The sequence below is a fragment of the Catharus ustulatus genome, chromosome 17 (genome assembly GCF_009819885.2).
Source record: "Catharus ustulatus isolate bCatUst1 chromosome 17, bCatUst1.pri.v2, whole genome shotgun sequence".
In the NCBI taxonomy this organism is placed as follows: Eukaryota; Metazoa; Chordata; class Aves; order Passeriformes; family Turdidae; genus Catharus; species Catharus ustulatus.
Genome location: NC_046237.1, coordinates 15,451,378 through 15,471,947, shown reverse-complemented (window position 1 = coordinate 15,471,947; position 20,570 = coordinate 15,451,378). Strand labels below are relative to the sequence as shown.

At 47.3% G+C, this 20,570-nt stretch overlaps 2 protein-coding genes across 2 annotated transcripts in view; one reads left to right on the top strand and one right to left on the bottom strand.

The window, feature by feature from the left end:
- The window catches only part of MMP24 (matrix metallopeptidase 24), a 45,683-nt gene extending 34,529 nt beyond the window's left edge, over positions 1-11,154 (top strand). Inside the window, exons 6-9 of the mRNA XM_033075057.2 lie at positions 4,518-4,732; positions 6,039-6,177; positions 7,072-7,338; positions 8,582-11,154. Of these exons, the coding sequence (XP_032930948.1) occupies positions 4,518-4,732; positions 6,039-6,177; positions 7,072-7,338; positions 8,582-8,919 (959 nt within the window). The 3' untranslated portion in view covers positions 8,920-11,154. The remainder of the gene's footprint in view (positions 1-4,517; positions 4,733-6,038; positions 6,178-7,071; positions 7,339-8,581) is intronic.
- A 1,264-nt stretch (positions 11,155-12,418) lies between these two features.
- Positions 12,419-20,476, bottom strand: EIF6 (eukaryotic translation initiation factor 6). The gene is made up of 6 exons (XM_033075059.2): positions 20,091-20,476; positions 19,926-20,011; positions 19,141-19,316; positions 17,198-17,374; positions 16,462-16,643; positions 12,419-14,877 (listed from the first exon to the last, which is right to left on the bottom strand). Exons 1-6 carry the CDS (start codon positions 20,195-20,197, stop codon positions 14,868-14,870), a joined length of 738 nt encoding a protein of 245 aa, XP_032930950.1. The 5' UTR covers positions 20,198-20,476; the 3' UTR covers positions 12,419-14,867.
- Between the last annotated feature and the right edge of the window lie 94 nt (positions 20,477-20,570).

Here is a 20,570-nt window from a genome sequence, read left to right as displayed (position 1 = left end):
CTGGCTGGGACAGGAAGGTGTTGAGCCTCCAGGCAGGTGCTGTGCAGTTGAGGGAACACTCTGTCAATAGCCAGGAGGACAGTACAATTATATTTTGTCCTCAACTATCGACACAGTGGCTCCTAAATGCCTCCTCTCTCTGTGTTATCTTCACAGGTCACCTTGATATTCAGATGGTCTGCGACAGAGGAAGCATGAAGGGAGGAGGCTAAGTGCCAGTGGTGGAAGTCACACTCTAAAGGTGATCTGCTGTGACCCAAAAGCTTTCTGACATTCTTTGCCTTGCTTCTGATAGAAAGGAAGAAACTCTTCTTCTCCACACAGTGTCTGTAAAGTCTCAGCAAGTTGCTTTCCTCCAGAACGTAGGAAGGTTGCTTTCCTCCAACTCCAGGAGATTTCTTACCTGCTTCCCCTGTGGAAGTGGCTGCAGGATCAGTCCCGTGGGTGGACTTGGCTCTGGTGCTGGAGTCACACATGATAACTAGGTAACTGGGTTCAGGCCCATTGGCAGACCCATGCAATGACCTCTCTCACTTAGGTTTTTTTAATTAGATATTTTTCCTCTGTCTGATTTTCTGAAATTGCTCAGAAGTGTTATGGCAGAGGATGTGGTTTATATGTGCTGTTGCCTGGTCTCACTGGTGATGTGATCAGTCTCTGTATTAAATACCACAGTGCCAGCACGTCTTAAGGTCTTAAGTGACTTTTTGTTCACATACTCATCTCTGCTACTGGTAAAGCTGTTCCATCCTGCCTTGAGCTGTTTTGGAGTCAGGGTACTGTTATGGGAGTCTGGAAATAGGAATGACTGGTAAGCTTCCATGATGGATGGGGTCTGCTCATTCTGCTTCTGTGCCAGTTTGGGCTCTGCAGTGCCTTAGGTCTTATGAGGGAGCGTTTTTCTCCACCAAAGGACAGGCTTGCTTCTGCTTCCCCATAACTGTACACCAAATTCTGTCTGAGTAGCACTTGGACCTGAGGATTTCCATGTTTTCAGTGTGCTCCTCTGCTCTTTGCATGTGCACAGCTGTAGTATCACCTCCCACCTTAAGCCACACTCAGGGACTAAGTGGAAGCAACAACTAAAATGGGGAGCTGTACAGGTTGTCTGTACAGGGCAGTGCAGGCTATTACTGGGTACATGAGTGGTCCTCACTTGTTCAGAGACAGGGAATTAGTAACTCCAGTCATGGAGGGGTTAAATTTCCATCCTATAGGCATAACACTACAGTCCCTATTCTGCACCTTATGGTGAGATTCTCTTTGTGTCAGATTCTCTGTGTCCAATGGGTCTTTGTCAGGCACGTTAATCTATTTTTATTTAGGTGCTACTCCTGTCTCATCCTTTTTTTCTGTTAAAAGAGAGGGAGAAGGAATTAATGTCATGTCCTCATCTTACTACTCATGGTCATGTCTGGTTTGGTCAGTGCGTGGCAGCGTTTGCCCCCTGCAAAGGGGGGAAACAGTAAACTACATCTCCCTTGTGTTTCTGTGGCAATGGGCTATAGCTGACCCTTGTGCCAGGCTGTTGGCAGGGGAATCCTATCGTTTAAAATAGGCATTAGAGGTTTTCCTGTGTTATTTACTAACCACATCCACCCAAAGCCATGGAGAATACAGCACAGGAGGGAAGGGGTCATGCTGCTGTTCATTGAGTGTCTGCAGTAGTCGATAAATCACTGATTATTGTCCCCTTACTTAAGTCCCAGTCAACTTCTCTTTCCTAATGCAAGCATTTCCATCTTCACTAAGCATGTGAATTGTTGGTTTTCAGACTTCATTTACTTGAATTCTGTCATTGGCACCAAGTGCCATTTTTGACATCCAAAACTGGTTGTGAACTGCTTGCTCCTGCAGTTGTCACAGGCAGGAGCTGAGCACTTGCATGTGAACAAGCCAGAATCCCACTGTCCCTGTGCAGGATCTGTCTGGGGCCCCTTTCCTCACTCCCAGCCCTTTCTGTGCATGTCCCACTGTGCCAAACCCCGTCTCCAGGAGCTTTCCAGCCTGTGCCAGGCATCCAGCTGACCTGCTGCCCTTGGGGAGGTGCCTTTGCTTCACACCACAGAAAGGTCCTGTGGGTCAATGACTGCCAGCAGGAACAGCAGCAGCACATGTGGAGATCCAGCTGCAGGGATAATGTGAAATAAAAAAACCCTGAGGGCTGAGACCCACGTTATGTTTATTCTTGAGGATGAGGGTGGTTTTACGGGTCAGCTCTTGCTGTGCCCTGTGGTGCCTGTTTGCAGCTGCAGCATCCTGGATGCACTCCAGAAATCTTCAAGTTTAGCTTGGTCCTAAAAGGATGTATTTAATGAACTGGAGTGTGACTAAGAGCACAGCAACTGCAGAGGACCTGGCATGTCTCCAAAAGCACCTCCTGAGCTGCCCTGCAGCATTGCTGAGGATGTACCCGCCCTGCCTGGTCCAGTCCTGCTGCTCCTGTCACAGGCACTGGCTGGAGACCTCAGCTGCATCCCATTTGGGGAAAATCCACAGGTTTCTAGCAGTAGCAGTATCAGAGTTTGGAAATTTTAGGGTTAGCTAAAATACTGGGCAATGCCCCGGTAAGATTGGAGGGGATGAGAAATACACAGTATGAGTATAGTATTTTGTATCTGTTTCATTGTAGACAGCTTTCAAGGGTAATCATCATCAGAGACTCATCATAAAGTATTTCTGTAGCAGCATTTTGATGTCCTTCATTGAAGCCTCTGAATAAAGTAAATAAAAATAGTTGCTTATAACTGCACATGCACAAAGGGTCACATTATGAGGACAAGTTGCCCTGAAGAAATAACAGTTATCCATTTGAAAAGCTGTAGGAAAGAGGTGTTCAAGATCTGAAAACCAAAAGCCCTTGCAACAACAGACCTAAGGAAGGCTCTGTTTAGTTCATTAAGGAGAATTTAAAAAGCATTCTCATCAAGATCTATAAATGATTACATTTTTAGACACTAGACATAAGAAAGAAAACAGTGAATTTAAAGCTGCACAAACTGTAGCAATCGGTAAGGCAGACTTCAGCTGTGACAGGACTTAATCATTAGAGCTGTGCATTATAGAGGATTTTATATGCTTGAAATCTGTATCTGCCCTGGAAACACTGTGCTTATTACAGGACTTGCTGGTGGAGCTTTCTGGTCCGGTACTGCAGCAAGTTGGACTTTACCATCCAGGTGGTACTTTCTGAACATCGTATCCATGAAACTTGCACATGAGATTCTTACTGTTACATCCTTATTAACCATTATTGAGGTGGCTTTCGCTGGTGACTTCTTTGTCATTAGCTGTGAGAATATTCCTAATCTGGTCACTCTTCCAGGACATGTTGAGCCCTCATCCATTTTAGGAACTCTTTGAAAATTGAACTTTTAAGAGTAAAGCTGCCATGGACATCAGGCACCAAACCATTTTTTCAGACTGCACAGTTCAAAATGTTTATCTGCAAAAGTTCTCTTATCCCACAGATGTGTGGCCTCCATGGGTACCTCAATCCTTCCTTGTAAATCCCTTCCCTGGATATGGGCAGGTACCCAGCTTGGGATGACTATTCCAGGCTGTGAGGCTGAGCCTTGTCCAGGGCCAGGGCTCAGCTCCAGCTGGGGTGCAACACCTTGGCCCCAAACTGTGACACTGGAACAGCACTCATGACAGCAGCTCCCATTCTGCCCATAGTTGGGGTTTATCCTACAGGCTCAGAATGAAATTGAAACCATAATCCCTGCAAATAAACCATCTTCACATCTCAAGCCCACCAAAATCCCTTCTGTTTATTGCCATATTAACTCTGAGAAGCAACAAGAAATGTGACTCTCTGAGTGAGATTTGGCTCAGATTTACCACTAACAGTTAATGAAAACATCCTATGGCAAGGGGCAGTTTAAGATCTCTGCTCCAGTCTAACTCACTTGTATTTTTATTTCTCTGTACATGCCCATGGCCTTGTCAGATCCCTGAGTTAGGGAAGGATGGAAAGGGAGAGCTGTGCTGGGAGGGCATCACTTGAGTGGGATAAGGTCCCTTAATGTGACAGCTGTTTGCCAAGGAAAGCACAGATTTGTCACTGATGTGCAGTAAAGTACTCCCTGCAGTTCCCCTTACAATGTAGCCTCGATTCTCATGCCCTAACTTTTTTTTTTTTTCTGGTTTTGCTTTGGTTTCCATGTTGTTTTGTTGCCTTTTTTTATGGTCTACTAAAACATTGCTATCCAAGTGTTACCACCTTTCATTTCAGTTAGGAACTTGACTGGTGTGGCTCCTCCTTCCTTTTAGTTCCAGCCTCCCTGGAAAGACCTACAAAAACATTTTGGCTCTACTTCAGTTCTTATCACCTGTCTGTTTTGGGATAGTTTTCACATGTGGATGCGTCTTGTTCTGCTCCCCATTTCTAGGGAATGAGCTCTGCGTCAGGAGTATATAAATCCCTGGCAGTGGTGTCCATCCAGCCTTACAGAAAGCTTACAAAAAAAACCAAGTTTGTCCACTTTGCTAAATATATTCCTTTTCACTTCTAGGTCCTCCTATAGAGCCTCTGGAGCCAACCAGGCCTTTACCAACTCTTCCTGTTCGCAGAATTCACTCCACTTCAGAAAGAAAACATGAGAGACAGCCACGACCTCCCAGTCCTCCTCTGGGTGACAGGCCAGCTTTCCCTGGCTCCAAACCAAACATCTGTGATGGCAACTTTAACACTGTGGCTCTGTTTAGAGGAGAAATGTTTGTTTTCAAGGTACTAAGAATCCTCACTTATCCATGAGTCTTCCCTTCATTTTATTGCTGGAGAAGGTTAATAGAAGTATTTGGTAGTGAGATTTGAAGTGTCTGTGAAAATAGCTCTGTTTCTCTGAGGGTGATGACTGAGGAATCTTGGAAGGAAGTGTGAGCAGATTGGTTCTGTAATATTTGGAAACAGTGCCTGATGGGATTTACAAAATGCCTAGGCATCCTGTGCTCCAAAATGTGAACTGGGTGCATTGGCAGAGAATTCAGATGCCACCAAGCCTGAGAGGAGCCACCTGTAAAGCCAGAAAGTAGTACCAGTACCATGGGTAACCATAGAGTCCTGGAGTGGGTTGGGTTGGGAGGAACCTGAAAGACCATCTTGTTCCACCCCCTGTCATGGACAGGGATGCCTTCCACTAGACCAAGCCCCATCCAAGCTCATCCGAAACACTTTAACAGATGGGGCAGCTATAGCTTCTCTGGGAGCAAGCCTCATTGTCTCAGAAGTGACATGCATGGAACTGGGGCTTTGGGATCACTCAGCCTAGGGGAGTTTGAGTCAACTTTTTTTGTCAACTACAGCCCTTTTCTCAATAATCCATTTGAGGACCTTGAATATGGACATCCATGATCCCATTCCCAGAATACCAGTAGCTTTCACTCTGCCCAACAGGTGTGAAGTGTGGAAAGGGACATATTGAAGGTTATCAAATGGACAAATCACATCATTTACAGAAGATTCCTGAAACTGAACTAGTGGAAGGTTGAGATGGTGTCTGGGAGAAGTCTCAAAGGTTCTGTCCTGCTCATGCTCATCCCTGAGCATCCACTGCAGCTTTAACTAATAACCAGTATCTAAATGGATATTTCGTAACTCCTTTGTGCCTTTAAACCTTGTGTGTTTCACACAGTCGCCAGGTGGTGTTCAGGCTATGTGGATCTCCTGGGGCTCCGAGAGCTGAGCTTCAACTGAACCAGGACAAATGTGACACCTCAGTGACAAGACGGAGAGGTCACAATGCTTACAGCTGTGGACCTGCTTCCCCCCTGCTCCTTTTCCCTCTCCTTCTTTCCACCCTTTTTCACAGCACCATCAATCAACATCTCCCCCTCTGGGCTGCCATCTTCCCCCCACAGCACTTCCCACACTAGAGACAGTGCTGGGCTGGGTTGGAGCTGTCACCTGAAGCAGGACTTGTGTCTGTAATGGTTGTGGGGCCTAGGCAAGGATTAGCACTGCTGGATGCTGGACCCAGCCAGGTCTGACTGCAAGACAAGAGTACTCAGTCTCAAGAGACTTCTGGTTTCCTCAGGATCGCTGGTTCTGGCGTCTGCGCAACAACCAGGTGCAGGAGGGGTATCCCATGCAGATTGAGCAGTTCTGGAAGGGCCTCCCCGCAAAGATCGACGCAGCCTATGAGCGCTCTGATGGCAAATTCGTTTTCTTCAAAGGTACAGTACACTTCAGTAGGAGCCAACCACTCCTGCCCCACCCCAGGCTGCTTTAATGGCATGAAAATGGTGAAAACAGGTATACTGCACCCTTGGCCTTTTCCAAGGAGCTACTGATCTTTAAAATAAAGTTCAGAGTGGGCTGGCCCTGCCAGGACAATGTCTCTATAGAATTAATATCAATTAGGGGAAGTTGGCTTTCATATGAAACAAGGAACAGCTCCTGTTTCCAGGGAGGGTCAATCCACTGCTTATCTCCTTGAGAACCTTTTGCAGGGCATTGAGGCCTCTCCAGGTGGAGGGCACTCCCAACCTTATTTCTGGACAATTGTCCTCCTAAAGAGACAAAATTCCTAACCTTGTGCTGGGGCCCAGTTTAGCTCCTTGTATGGTGGCAGTGCCTGAACAAGATCCTGTAACTTCAGAGCAAATTGTGAGCAAGGGTGGCTGGAAAGCATGGCAGGTACAAAACCGCAGTGCCTGGCTTCTGGATTTGTGTCTGCAGCTTCAGTACCTCAGCTTTCTAAACTGTACTAAAACTTGACAGGCTCAGGAAAGGCAACAGAAATTTCTGAAAAGCTTGGGCTGATCAACACCTCAGCCTGAGCAAAGGATGGCAGACAGGGCAAAGACAAGTCTTTGAAATTGTGACTGGCATGAGAAGGTAAATGGGAAATGACTGTTCAACAGCTCTTCCAAAACAAGAGCTAAGGAGCAGCAGATGAAATAAGGTTCCAGTTTCAAAATGAAGTGGAGGAGCAGCTTTTTCACAGATTACAGTTAAGCCTGAAAGCACTCAACACGCTATGGTTCACTGCGGTTGATTTAGGTTCATATTGATCCAACTCCTAACAGGTCAATCTGTTTGTTGTTTGTGTCCCCACTCACCTCTAGGAGATAAGTACTGGGTTTTTAAGGAGGTGACGGCAGAGCCAGGCTACCCTCACAGCCTGGTGGAGCTGGGGAGCTGCCTGCCCCGGGAGGGCATCGACACGGCGCTGCGCTGGGAGCCCATGGGCAAAACCTACTTCTTCAAAGGGGACAGGTACTGGAGGTACAACGAGGACAAGAGAGCCACGGACCCAGGATACCCAAAGCCCATCACTGTGTGGAGAGGAGTCCCTCAGGCTCCTCAGGGGGCTTTCATCAGCAAGGAAGGCTGTACGTGTCTGCAGTCATTAGAGCTGTTAGGTCGGGAAGAGCTGGTCTGTGCTGGGAGCTGGGCAGTTGGATGTGGAGTATTTTGAGTATTTTCTGATCCAGGAATCAAGTCTCAGAAGCCCTTGGGTCACCTGGGCTTTGTGAGCAGTAGCAGTCTGAGATCCTCCCTGACCCTCATCCCAACCCACACACCTCCTTAGCTGCTAAACCACATTGTGACAATCCAGCTCTGGGGGAATGAAACTTTTTCTGCTGCAATAGACCCTACCCAACTTTTCCTGGGTCCTGGTTCTGGGGATGCTGGAACTTACTTTTCCTCATCATTTACCTGTAGTGAGCTCTGGCTCTTTGCTAAAGGCTCCAGCCTGTCTGATGTTAGCATTTAGCCTTGAAGTTATGCTCTTGGAGTAGAGACTTGGAGCTCCAGAGGCTTTCTTCCTCCTTTCCTCTTTCCTGCTGGAAAGAGCCAACAGAAGGAGCTTGTGCCGTTGAGGCTGTGTTCAAATCTGGAGCTGTGTTGTGAGAGGACAACTGGGCCAGGCTGGAGAATAGCAGTGAGAGCCAGCTAAGCTGGGGACCAGTGCAGGATACCAACACTTTCAGCACAGCTCCCTTCTCCTGTGCTCTTTCTTTTTTTCTACTAACTTGAGAGTCATTAGAAAATGGGTCATCTGGGGAGAGAGAGGTGCTTCAAACAACATGTAGCATAAAGCATCACCCTCTTGTTAGCAGCAGGACAACAATGCTCCTTAACACAGGCCAAATTTTTGGGGTTCTGTAGCAAGAGGACTTCTCTTAGCATTTGCTCCCTCAGGCTAAATGAACAGAAACCTGGTGTTCTTCCAAACACTGTCACACCCTGGCACATGCTGGCACCCTGCAGATGATGTTAACCATTTGGTAATGATGAGCACATTATTTACAGATGCTTTAGTAAAAAATAACTGCAGAACCCTTCCTTTAAAGTTGGTAGGGTTTTCTTTTATAATTCCCAGCTTGCTTGGCCAAGGGGAATGGTATTCCATGGGCAACGTTGGACACGCTAGTCAGGGTTATGGCTTCTCTAAATCCCAGCTCCAAAACTGCATTCACTTTCTAATGGCTTGGGAATGCTCTGGATAAATGTGTTTTATTGGCTTAGGTAGTGACCATCTTCAGGTTGTCCAGGCTCCCTCAATGTCCTCCCACAAGCACAGCTCATTAGATGGAAATAGTGAGAAATACTCTCTGTTTTGTCTCCTAGTTTACACCTACTTTTACAAAGGGAAGGAGTACTGGAAGTTCGATAACCAGAGGCTGAGTGTGGAGCCAGGCTACCCCAGGTCAATCCTCAAAGACTGGATGGGCTGTAATCAGAAGGATGTTGAGCGAAGCAAGGACCGGCGCCTCCCGCACGACGACGTGGACATCATGGTGACAATAAACGACATGCCCAGCACTGTCAATGCCATCGCAGTGGTCATCCCCTGCATCCTGTCTCTGTGTATCCTTGTCCTGGTATACACAATCTTCCAATTTAAAAACAAGGAGGTGCAGCAAAATGTTGTGTACTACAAAAGACCTGTCCAGGAATGGGTATGACAGCCTGCTGCACATTTCAAATCATTGAGCTGATGAGGACTATGGACACACACACAAAGAAAAAGGAAAAAAAATGCATTGAAAAGCATTGAAAAGCCTACCAAACAAAACTGCTTCAGTTACCCACAAGTTTTGGACACCATGGGATGGAAATAAGCAGAAAAACTGGAAAAAATAAAGGCAGGCAGCCTTGCAGTGTGGAGCCTCTTTCCTTTGTACTGCTTCGGTCACCTGCCAGTTGTGGTGCCATCCACCAGCTCACTCTGCCAGTATCAGAGTCTTCAAGACAGGTTTCCACTGATCTGGGAAACTTCGTTCAGTTCCCTGCACCAGTGCTCCCTGTTAAACCCAGCATTCTCCAGTGTAGCTAAACCACCTCTGAACAGAACCATTTTTTAATAGCTGTCTCATAAATGAATTAAGATCATGAAATCTATGAACAAGAACAATTTCAGTGTCATAAGCAGAAGACATTCTGATGCTGAATCATTCTAAAAATCTTCCTAGTTTATTAAAAAATCCAGGGATCTACCTGGATATAATTTTCCAATACCTGCTGGTCAGATGTTTTGTACATTCATAACTAATCAATGCTGCTATTCAGCACAGTGCGCGAGGAACCACTGAGCACTCAAAGAGGTACCGGAGTGCAGAACAGAAGCTCAAGAAGCACCAAACCAGACACCTGGCAACATCAAGCTCTAGACTGGGACAATCTGAAGACAAAGTAATTTAAAGTAATTTGGTCTAAAAAAAAAAAAAAAAAAAAACAACAACAGTCATGGTTTTTGTTTTGGGAGCCACTCATGAAAGAAATATTTAAATGTCATGTAAGTTGGTTTAAGCTCCCGCCAGCAAGAACCCCGGAACCAATGGTTACCGAGATATCGGGAATGTGTATAGACAGACTGCAGTCTGCCCACTAAGACGCTGGGAAAAGATGAGTTGTTGTCCCGTGGCATGTGTAACTAGATTGTGGAATTTGTATATTGGGTTTCAGGAGAATGGAAATGTTCGTTTGGAGTGAAGTTGTCATTATATTTTGCTGAAATAATCAAGGTACAGTAAGAATTAGGCCTGCTTATAAAACTAAATCCCACCCCTGTAGATGTTACAAACATTGTATGCCTTCAGAATTTGGGGGTTTGTTTTGCTTACTTCTTCACAGGCAAATATTTGGCAAGGACCATAGGAAGCATGCCACACAGTAGAATGAGTTTACCACATATGACAGAGCCACAAAAATCAGGTAAAGGCAAGAAAAATGAGCTAGTTAACTTAACTTTGAGCTAGTGACTTTATATAGGTTTCTTCCTACAACAGTAGCTTCTGCTTGTCCCTCTTACTGTTGTAAGTGGTTCAGGACATGGTGCCCTAATCACAAACTTTTGATTTTCATGTTTGATGATGATATTTTGACCATGTTAAATAAGAGTGGAAGAGTCTTTTGCAGTGCAGTGTAACGGTAAAGTCCATCACTGTACAGAAGTGCCATCCATGTCAGCACAGGAATTGCTTTGCCCGTTCACCATGGGGAAGAGGTGATTAACCTAAACCCTCTGCCTATAACTGAATTTTAGTGAGTGCAATGGAAGTGAAATGCACAGAATGTCCAACTTATTATAGAAAAAAGTACAGCTTTGTAATGTCAGCTCTGAAAAAAATCCCCAAGGATAACAAACACGCTAAAAGTATTCCTAATTACAAAGAGGAACAAAGCAGCAGAGAGATTCGTTAGCATTCCAGATTGCTAGTTAGTGCTCAAATATTGCTCTGGTGAAGCAGGATAGACACATAGATTCGTTCTGTGAAGCCCACTAGGATTGCATTAACATGTGGTCTCAACTGTATTTTGTCCTCCATAACTGATTTCCATAGCCAAGCTGTTATTATGTTTAAACATAAACTATTACCAACATATTACAAAGTAAGTGAGAAGCTCATAGATGCGAAACTTCGAACTGTAGTGACAAAACGTGCTGATGTCTCATGATGAGTGAAGGAGTGCGAAGGACCAAATGAAATCAGAGCTCCCGCTCAGACACCCCCACGCTACTCCACGTGTCTCTGTGTACCAGAGGTGTGGTGGGCACACCACTGATGCCACAGCCACACAGCATCTTGGGTTCATCTCTACGCTGCCATCTCGCTGGAACTGCGATAGCCCAAACCTTTGAGCAACTTCCAACAGCCATCATTTAAAAAAAATATATAAAAGAAAAAATTTACAACGGAGGGAAATGTCCGGGTTTGTTTGTGTTTTCTCCACCCCTGCCCCAAAGGTAGGTTTCTGGCCTGCCCAAGGAATGAGCTGTTCAGGCAGCAGTGCCTAGGGGCCGGAGGCTAAGCCCTGTGCCCAGGGTGGCTGCCGCAGGGTGAGCTGCTGCCCTGGGCCACCAAAACCCAGCTTCAGCTGCTGCTTCACAGAGCCACAGAAATACCCGGGACCTTTTGTACCTGTCCTTTACCTGGCTTCTGGGGCAGGTGTTTAGTATGAGAGTTTCCAGGGAGTGAGGCAGGTGGAGGTTTCCAGGAGGTGTTCAGGGGGTGAGAACAGCCCTTTGCAGGGAGGGAAGCAACCCCATCCTGGGATAACTTGGATCTGGGCACAAACATGGGTTTTTTTGTGTAAGGTGGGCACAAATATGGTTTTTTTGTGTAAGCTCCCATCCCTGAGCCCTTTGCTGGGATCCTTTGCTGTGCCACGGAAGCATTGGACCTGCTGCCTGTCAGCCTGGCCAAAGCTCTCTGTGGGCAGCAGCTGTGTTCCAGCTCCTGTCCAGAAATGCAGGGCACATTGTTCCCACAGGGGAGCAGGGATCAGCAGTCCTAATTCAACTCTAAGATGCAAAAGACTGTTGTGTTGTTCCTGTGATCCTGCTCTGCAGTATGGGGGTTTGGACAACCCAGGGACCTTGGAACACCCTGGACAAGCTGCCAGCCACACTCACTGTATTGCACTCAATATCTCATTTGGTTTTTTCCAGTTTTTGACTACTTTGAGTAATTTCATTACCATTCAGACTCATTGTCACAGGAAATTTAGACATTTGTTGGGATACTTGATAACTACATTCACAAAAGCTGGTCCTCCACTAAGATAGATTAATTATTCCTAACAAGTCATTAAACCTCAAGATCGCCAATTTCATACTGTGAGGACTCGGAGGTTTAGAAACTCTGTAAAGGATCTGACAAGTTTTTAGCCATTAAAGCACACAAAGCTACACACCCCAAGACCTTCTCACTGAACACAGTTACGAGACTTTTGTTTCTCCTTCTGTCACATTCATCCAGCCCTTCTCATAGTATCACCTATTTGTCCAGCACTCCTTTAGTTCCTCTGATCATTCTCTGCAACCCTTCCCATGCACCTGAGGTCATGTGTTGCCTTCCACTACCTGATGGAAAAGGTGCCAGGTGGCATTAGCCATGGTATGTAACCCACATCTTTGTAGCTCAGCAATTTCATTGTTAAGAATCCCAAGAACTCATGGGAACCCAGCTCTGGGGACATACAATTTGATTTTATTGACTATTCCTTAACATCTTTTAGCATCATCACCACGCATGCTGTGCTGCATTGGAGATGAAAGCACATGAAAAGGTCAGCAAGGGCTTCACTGTGCTTGTGCCCCAGGCTGTCAGGCAAAGGACCTGTCACCTGGAATCCTGCCATTCTGGAACCCTCCACCTGGGCTCTCATTTCACCCTTGCTGTGGCAGGTGCTGTGCTCAGCCTCCTCCTCACCATCCTTTCCTCCCAGCTTCTGGCACTGTGGGGCAGGATCTCAGGGCAAGTAAAGGGCAGCAGCATGAGAATTTCACCTCCCCTTTCCCCAGCTTCTTTTGGACTTTGAGACCCAAAATTTAATGTAGAGAGCATTACCCCAAAATTTCTATTTGCAGAAACACTTGGCAACCACTGTGCAACACTTGCATCTCATCTACACATAGCGCTCAGGATAAAGATGCATCATGGATTTACAGCTAATGCTGCTTTGGGCTTTTTTTTCCTAATTAGTTCCAGACATCATTTGCTTTCTTGATCATGACTGAAGCTAGAGCACGTCTGTTCCAATATGGACCTTCAGTCAGGATATGTTCTCTTGTACTGCTCAGAATTCACCACTGCTGGGTGCAATTTAGATTCTTAACCACAATGAGCCTCACTTCACACTCAGCTGCACTGAGTTTCCCTTTCTATCCAGTCCTCATCCTCACTAGTCAGAATAAATCAGTATGGCCAGAATTCCCTGCCCTAATCCACCGACTTTCCTAAACCAGACAAGTTAGAGGGCTTCCCTCATTCCATGGAGTCACTCTCCCAAGGTCCCCAAATGCCTTTGGCACAAAATCCTGTCAAATGCCTTTTGAAAATACAACAGTACAAGAGACCTTTTCCCTATCCCTGTGGACTCTTTAAAGAGCTGCACAGGTCTTCTGGGACACAACCTGCCATTGAAACACCAAGTTTATCCTCTCTCATAATTCACATTTCTAAATCCATTCTTTATTATAGTTTGTTTTCTTTGTACATAGGTCTATCTCACTAGTTCAGAATTCCCACAGACCCACATTTAAAACAGGAATCACATTTGCTCCACCCAAGAACTGAGCCCTGAGGTGGTCAAAGGGAAGCAGCTTCTCCCTCCAAATACTAAGAGGCTGAGAGGAGGACACTTAGTGTCAGGGCCAAGACAGGTGGTGCATGATATCAAAGATGATCATGGCATCATCTTTATTCTTAAGTTTAAGAAATAACCTTTTTTTATCAGCCAAATCTTACAAAGCCTTCCCTGAACATCCAGACAGTAAAACAAAAATGGAAATTTTTACTCTATTTTCTATGAAGCCCAAAGCACTGGGGCTGAAAAGAGCTCTGCCCATGCTCATGCCCATTTCAGGTCATCATTCAACAAGAGAACCCAGGTGAGAGCAAAGCAGTTGTGTGGAGACAAGTGAGAGCTTCCTCTTCCCTCAGGATGGGAAATGGAGACACTTCCATGCCTTCAGTGCATCCTTAATGGGCAAGCAGGAAAGTAGCTGAAATGGGCTTTTTTCACTGAGCAACAGCAGTGTAGAAAGAAATTACAATCTTCTGCCTGAAAGCAGCACCTACAGAGCTTTTCAAGAGGAAGCTCTCAAATCTGTAGCCTCTGACTGCTTAGGACCATGTTATTTAACCTTTATCTCCAAGGTAATGCCAGGTGAGGGGGTTCAAATCTATTGGGATTTGCTGATTTCCAAGAGTTTCCTGTTGTAGGAGGTGAATTCCTATAGGACAGATTAAGTCTACTGGCAACAGTGCACCTTTTAGGCCTCCTCCTGCAGGTGCCTCAGAAGCAGCCCAGGTTGATACCAGGTCAAATATTGGTCCATGGACTCTCACATTCAGGTTGTTAAAAGCACTTGGATTGACACTGAAAACCCCCAGTTTTCATCCAAGCTGATCACTTCAGAATCACCATCCCATGGGAACAGCTACAAGACAGGGCAAAGGAGCAGGTGATGACTTTCGAATTATTTTGTTGCAAGTAAACTACTGTGGTTTTGGTACTAGACATATAGAGGGGTCTTACATGTACCTAGAGCAGAAACACCACTTGGGCAGGAGTGTGGAAAGAGTGTGGAAAGAGAGGGCAGCACATGCAGTGCCAAAACAAACTGCTGTGCAGCAGGACACGGTGCAAGACTTAAGGCAAAATAATCTCTAGTGATCAACATCCAAGAGCCACAAGAGTAAATATTGTGGGGTAATTTGAGGCATCACAAAACCACAAACTTGTGGTAACAGTTTACAAAAGATGACAAAAATTTGGTTTTGTAGCCTGTCCCTTGGGACAAGCCTGCAGAAACATCATAAGAAGATCTGGATGTCTGTGATCCAAAGTGCAGTTCACCACTTCACTCCTTAGGAGCTTTCTGGGAAGTTGGAACCAATGCTGCTCATGTCAGGCTAAAAGATAAAACAGAAAGGAGGTTTAGTTGTGCCAGAGTCCAAAAGGCATTTACATTCAGCCTGGTCCAGATCAACAGCTCAGAGCAGGTTTAACTACAGCCCTGATATGCTCAGAGACATCAGGACTTCGTACCCAAACTGCAACAGGGCAAAGAATTATTTAAAGGGTTCCCCACTGAAGGAATTCCTTATGCTATAAACAATTCCCAGACTGTGGCTGAGAACTCAGCAACCAAATAACAATGCTCAGGTAGTTCAAGAACACACTTTCAGCACCACATCAGTGGTCCTCAGGGTTGTAACTCAAGGCCCAAAACCAGTTCCCACAGGACATTAATCTGTGCTTATGCTTAAATGTAAAAACATTTGCTTATGAAAAACATTAATACATTATGCATAATGCATACATTAATGAATAGAGCTCATTACCATTCCAGACAGAAAACAATACCTGCCTCACATTAAAATGTACAGTAATTTCATGACTATAAGGCGCACCCTTTTGACAAAAATTTTGGTCCGAACCTGGAAGTGCGCCTTATAGTCCGGTGCGCCTGATATATGGACAAAATTCTGAAATTTGCCAACCAGGAAGTGCGAGCTGCGAGCCGAGCTGGGACCCATGGGAGCTGTGGCCATGCAGGGGGAGACGCGACCCGTGGCAGCTGTGGCTGCTGGGCGGGAGCTGGGACCTGCGAACCGCAGCTGCTGCGGCCACCAGCCAGGAGAAGCCAGGACCCATGGCTGCCGGGCGGGAGAAACCAGGACCCACAGCTGCGCGGCAGGAGCCAGGAGCCGTGAGCCATGCCAGCCGGTGCCAGGGGCGGGCGGGAGTGCCGGGGCCTGTGGCACAGGGAGGGCACTTGGGGCTGTGTTTAAAGGCTACACCAATCTGTGAAAAATGTGTGCAAATTGGGCACCTGCCAATAAACCCTGTGATCGCGCGATTCCATTATTAATTCATTACTTTGTTGTGTGTGGCGTGGATCCTCGCTGCAAAAAAAGAGGTGCGCCTTATAGTCCATTGCACCTTATATATGGACAAAGTTCAGAATTTTGCCGACTCCCTGAGGTGCGCCTTATAGTCGTGAAATTACTGTAACTTGGACAAAGCCTTTAACAAAAAGGCTTAAAAAAAATTCAAGTCAGCAGTTTTAAATGCTGGCAACAGCAGCTGACAAGTTCCACAGTCTTTCTGGCTCCAGAAATGTTTACAGCAAGCATTTGAAATAGCAGTCAATAACTATAGTGATGAAATGCCGAGATGACAAGCAAAGTCACTGGTATTTTAACTTTTAAAACAAGATTTGTTTTAAAAAAACATTCACGTCATAGCTGAGCACTGAATAGTTAGGAAAGAAAATCTGCCTGCTGAAACAGACATTAGTTCTCACAGAAAGGATTCTCATTGCAATGAAACATTCCATAACCCAACAAGTAATTTGTGCCAGTAACCAACAAAAGGGAAGAGGAAGTGAAAAAATAATTAAAGTAGATAGATCAACTGTGAAACCAGCTGCTTTTATAATAAAATCTTGACTGTTTTGACCATGATTCCGCCCAGAGGTGGATCCTCCCTACCTGTCAATCAGGGAATCCCTCATGTTGGTGGCGATGGTGCTTGGCTGAGCCTCGTTGAGTCTGAAGATGCTCTCGATGACGGAGAGCTCAGTACTGGTGGTGTCCAGCCCGCAGAAGGCACACCAGTCGTTGACCACCATCCCCGCTGCGATCACCTCACTGCCGCGGTTCACTGTCCCTGCCTGCCGGGACATGGCAGCCATGAGCAGGAGCTGGCACAGCTCCTCACACAGCCCTGGCACAGGTCTTTGCTGGGGGGCTCAGCTCACACTGCTGAAGAGGGGAACTCTGCCACCAGCAAAGTTCTGAAGGTGCCAGATAAAATGATTAATGAACAGTCTTTAGTCTCTGGTGAGAAACTGGTGTGGCATTCAGTGAAAAAGAATCCAATAAGTAGGAAGGATGACAGCATTCACACATCCAACTGAGCAGGCACAGGAGTTTCCTAATCTTTTTGAACACTGGCTTCAGCCAAACCACAATGTGCACAATGTATCTGCCCTATGTGCATAATCCCAGCAGAGCAACATTTCAGAAAGCAGCTAAAAACACTGAGCAGCTTATTCAGACTCAGGAAAGACAGGAAATTGTCTGGAAGACTTGTTCAAGTCTTCTCCTCACCTCACACTCAGAATCATTTCACAGATAAACAGTATCTGGGAGCCTCTGAGCTGGAGAAACATTGCAACTGAGTTGGGAGGGAATGGGAGGAGCAAACACTACACAAATGCCTTACCACGAGTGGAACCTGCAGCAAAGAAGACAGCTCATCCTGGTCATCGATTGAAGTTTTGGGGTGCACAATTCCTCCTTGGTTACTAAAAACACAGTAACTTCCAACCAGCACCTGGTCTGCTACTGTTTGTCTGAACACCTCCACCTTTAGCACATCTGCCAGGATCTCCTCTGTCTCCTGCAAATAGAAAGAGGATAAAGCTTTCTGCTAAATGGTACTGTCGAGTGGGAAGTCAAGCTGTTCCTGCACAGTCCTCAGCTGGGAGCCTCCCACATTGCACAGCTCATTGCAACACAACCATGATAACACACACAGCCAAGCTTCACACTACAAGTTCACAGCTTCCTGTGTCACTATAAACACAACCTCATGCCTTCGCTGAGAAATGCCCAAATCCCCCTCTCTGTAGGCAGTACTTCACTTGCATCAATTCTCAGCAAACCAGTTGTCTTTGCTCCCAAACCACTTCTCTAACAACTCCAACAACCCCCCCCCGCCCAGGTTTCACTGTGAATTATTTTGATTTCTCTCTCTCTGGCCATCTTATCGACCCTAGTGGGGGTTGGTTATTTTTCTGTTCTTTTCCCCTGTCCTCCCTCTCTCGAATTTTTCCCATTGACATGTTAAAATGACTAGTGACAGGGGGAGGGGAAGACTCCCTGTCCCATTCTTGGAGTTTTTCTCTTGCAGGGCAGGGGGAGGTGGGGGAAGGGGAGAACACTGCGAGACCAGGGGGACAGGTAAAGGAAAGGTTTGGGCAGCTGCTCCCTCTTGCTCTCTTGCTCGTTTGGCTCGGAGGAGAACAGTCGCTGGAGAAATCCCGCTGCTCTGCCACACCGATGCCGGGAGCTGCCTTCCTAGGCTGTGGAATCCTGCAACCCCTCCTGCACAGACGCCTTCCCACCTCCATGCATCCTGTTGGAGCACTGGGACTGACACTGCCCCGAGATCCATGAGCTGCATCTCTCCTCCACCCTTCTCACGCGGGACACAACCGCCATCACCCCCAGCACCCTTCCAGCCACACGGGATCACTGCACCTCCCCCAGCTTGCCGGGAGCTAGCCGGTGCTGCCTGCCACCTAAGATGGTAACCAGACCACAGGGGAAAGGTGTGCACCACTGAAAGAACTGTTACTGGGTTCCTGTTCTGCTTATTGTTAATTGTGTGGTTGTTGTTGCTGTTTGCCTTATTTTATATATATACACACACACACTAGTAAAGAACTGTTACTCCTAACCCCATATCTTTGCCTGACAGCCCCTTCATTTCAAAATTATAATACATTAGAGAGAGGGAAGATTTGCACTCTCCATCTCAGGGAGGGGCTCCCGCCTTTCTTGGCAAATACCTATCTTTTAAACTAAGACATACCCTTATTTAAACTCACATACAAGAACCTTCTATTTTTCTTTCAGACCCCTGTAATGATGCACATCCATGGTCTCTTTCAGTTATGACATGCTCTGGCTCACTCAGCTGTAGCTTCTGTGTCCTCACTGCACTCCTCCTTATGCTCTTTATTAGACCCATGCACTCTAATTCACTCAATTTTATGCACCCAAAGCAAACTGCACCCAACGATTACCAAATCATAAAATGGTTTGGGTAAGAGGGATTGTAAAACTACTGTCATTCCACCTCCTGCCATGGGCAAGTACACCTGCCACCAGACCAGGTTGCTCCAAGCCTGGTCCAACCTGGCCTTAGGCACTTCCAGGGATGGGGCTTGGAGCTTCTCCAAGCAACCTGTGCCAGGGTGACTCCACTCTCACGAGGAAGAATTTCCTCCCAGTATCCCATCTAGTCCTGCCCTCTTTCAGTGGGGACTGTTGCCCCTTGTCCTGTCCAATGATAAGATCCCCCACTCCCTCCCTTCTCCAAAGCACATTCCCTGCAGCTCAGCGTCACTCTGAGCGTGGGAGTGTCCCAGAACCCTGTACCCTGTCTAGATCTGGATGAACCAGAGCCACGTAGTCATTGCAAGTGGTGACGTTGCCCAGAGCTGATAGCCGCTCCTCCACGCGTTGGATCCGCACGGAATCCGGGAGACTGTTGCGGATGTGCTGCAGCTCTTGGTCTGTTGTGCTGCTCGGGACCAGCAGCCCATGTCTGTTCCCTAAAATGACAAAAGGAAATAAAACAGAATGAAAAGAATGTGTCCACAGGGTGTGTTAGCACTTCCCTCCTGTGCACACATGGCTTGAGTTGCTCTTGCTCTGTGCATTCCTTCCAAGTCCAGAGTTCAGCCCAGGAGATGTACCAGCACCACACAAAAGGAAAAACCAGGCTGAAGCACAGAGTGCAGGTGAATAGAACTATCTTTACCCCCTTCTCTCTTCCAACAGGGCAGCATGACTGAATGGTTAAAGGAACAAATAGCAAGAAGGTACTCTAACCTAACAGGGTCTCACCAGCAGAAACACGTGAAAGGCTTTTCCCTGGCTTTCACATTCAGTAATACCTCCCCCTGCCCGGGCCGGCACTGAGGAGCAGCAGAGCTACCCTGGCCCCGAGAGCCAACACTCCTCCCACACCGGCTCTCGGGCGAGTCTCTGTTTTCTTACTTTCATCACAGAATGCATCCAGGTTGGGAAAGACCCCTGAGATCAATCCTTCCTCCTCCTCACACACTCGAAGCATTAAAACAACCCTCAGCGGCTGCGACCGAATCCGCGACCTTTCCCCGTCCCCCCAAGCCTCCCGGGGCTCCCTCCACCTCACGTACCCACACACATCCTGCCGATGATGCGGCAGCCGGCGATCGAGGCGTGAACCACCGGGATGGTCCCGAAGAGCTCCCCCTCGAACACGCTGCAAGTAGAAAGCGCCGCGTCAGGGCCCCGCTGGGCCGCGGGCAGGGCCGGACTGGGCCGGGTGGGGGCCTCCTCACCTGTAGAAGTTCTCGGAGCCGCCAATGGCCACGAGGCAATAGGCGTTGGTGAGCTTGGCGAAACAGCCCAGCTCGTTGTTGTTCTCGAAGCTGGCGCGGACCGCCATGGCAGGAACGGGAATGTGAGCGGGGCCAGGAATGGGAACAGGGCCAGAAATGGGAAGGGAATGAAGCCGGAAATGGGACTAAGAAGGGGGCCGAGAACGGGAATGGGAACGCAGTTGGGTCCGGGAAAGAAGCCGGAATGGGACCAAGAATGGGAGGAGAACGAGAACTGGGGGACTCGGAGCAGGGAAGGAGGCTGAAGTGTGAATGGGAACAAGAACAGGCCGCAGTAGCTCCCAGCGCCTCTGCCGGAACCACGAGGCGCTGCCGCTTCCGCTTCCGGCGGCGCGCACGCGGGGCAGAGCGGCGCCGGTCGCGCTTGTTTGGGACAGCGCCCCCAAGCGGCCGGGCGGTAAGAGCGCCCACGGCGCGCCG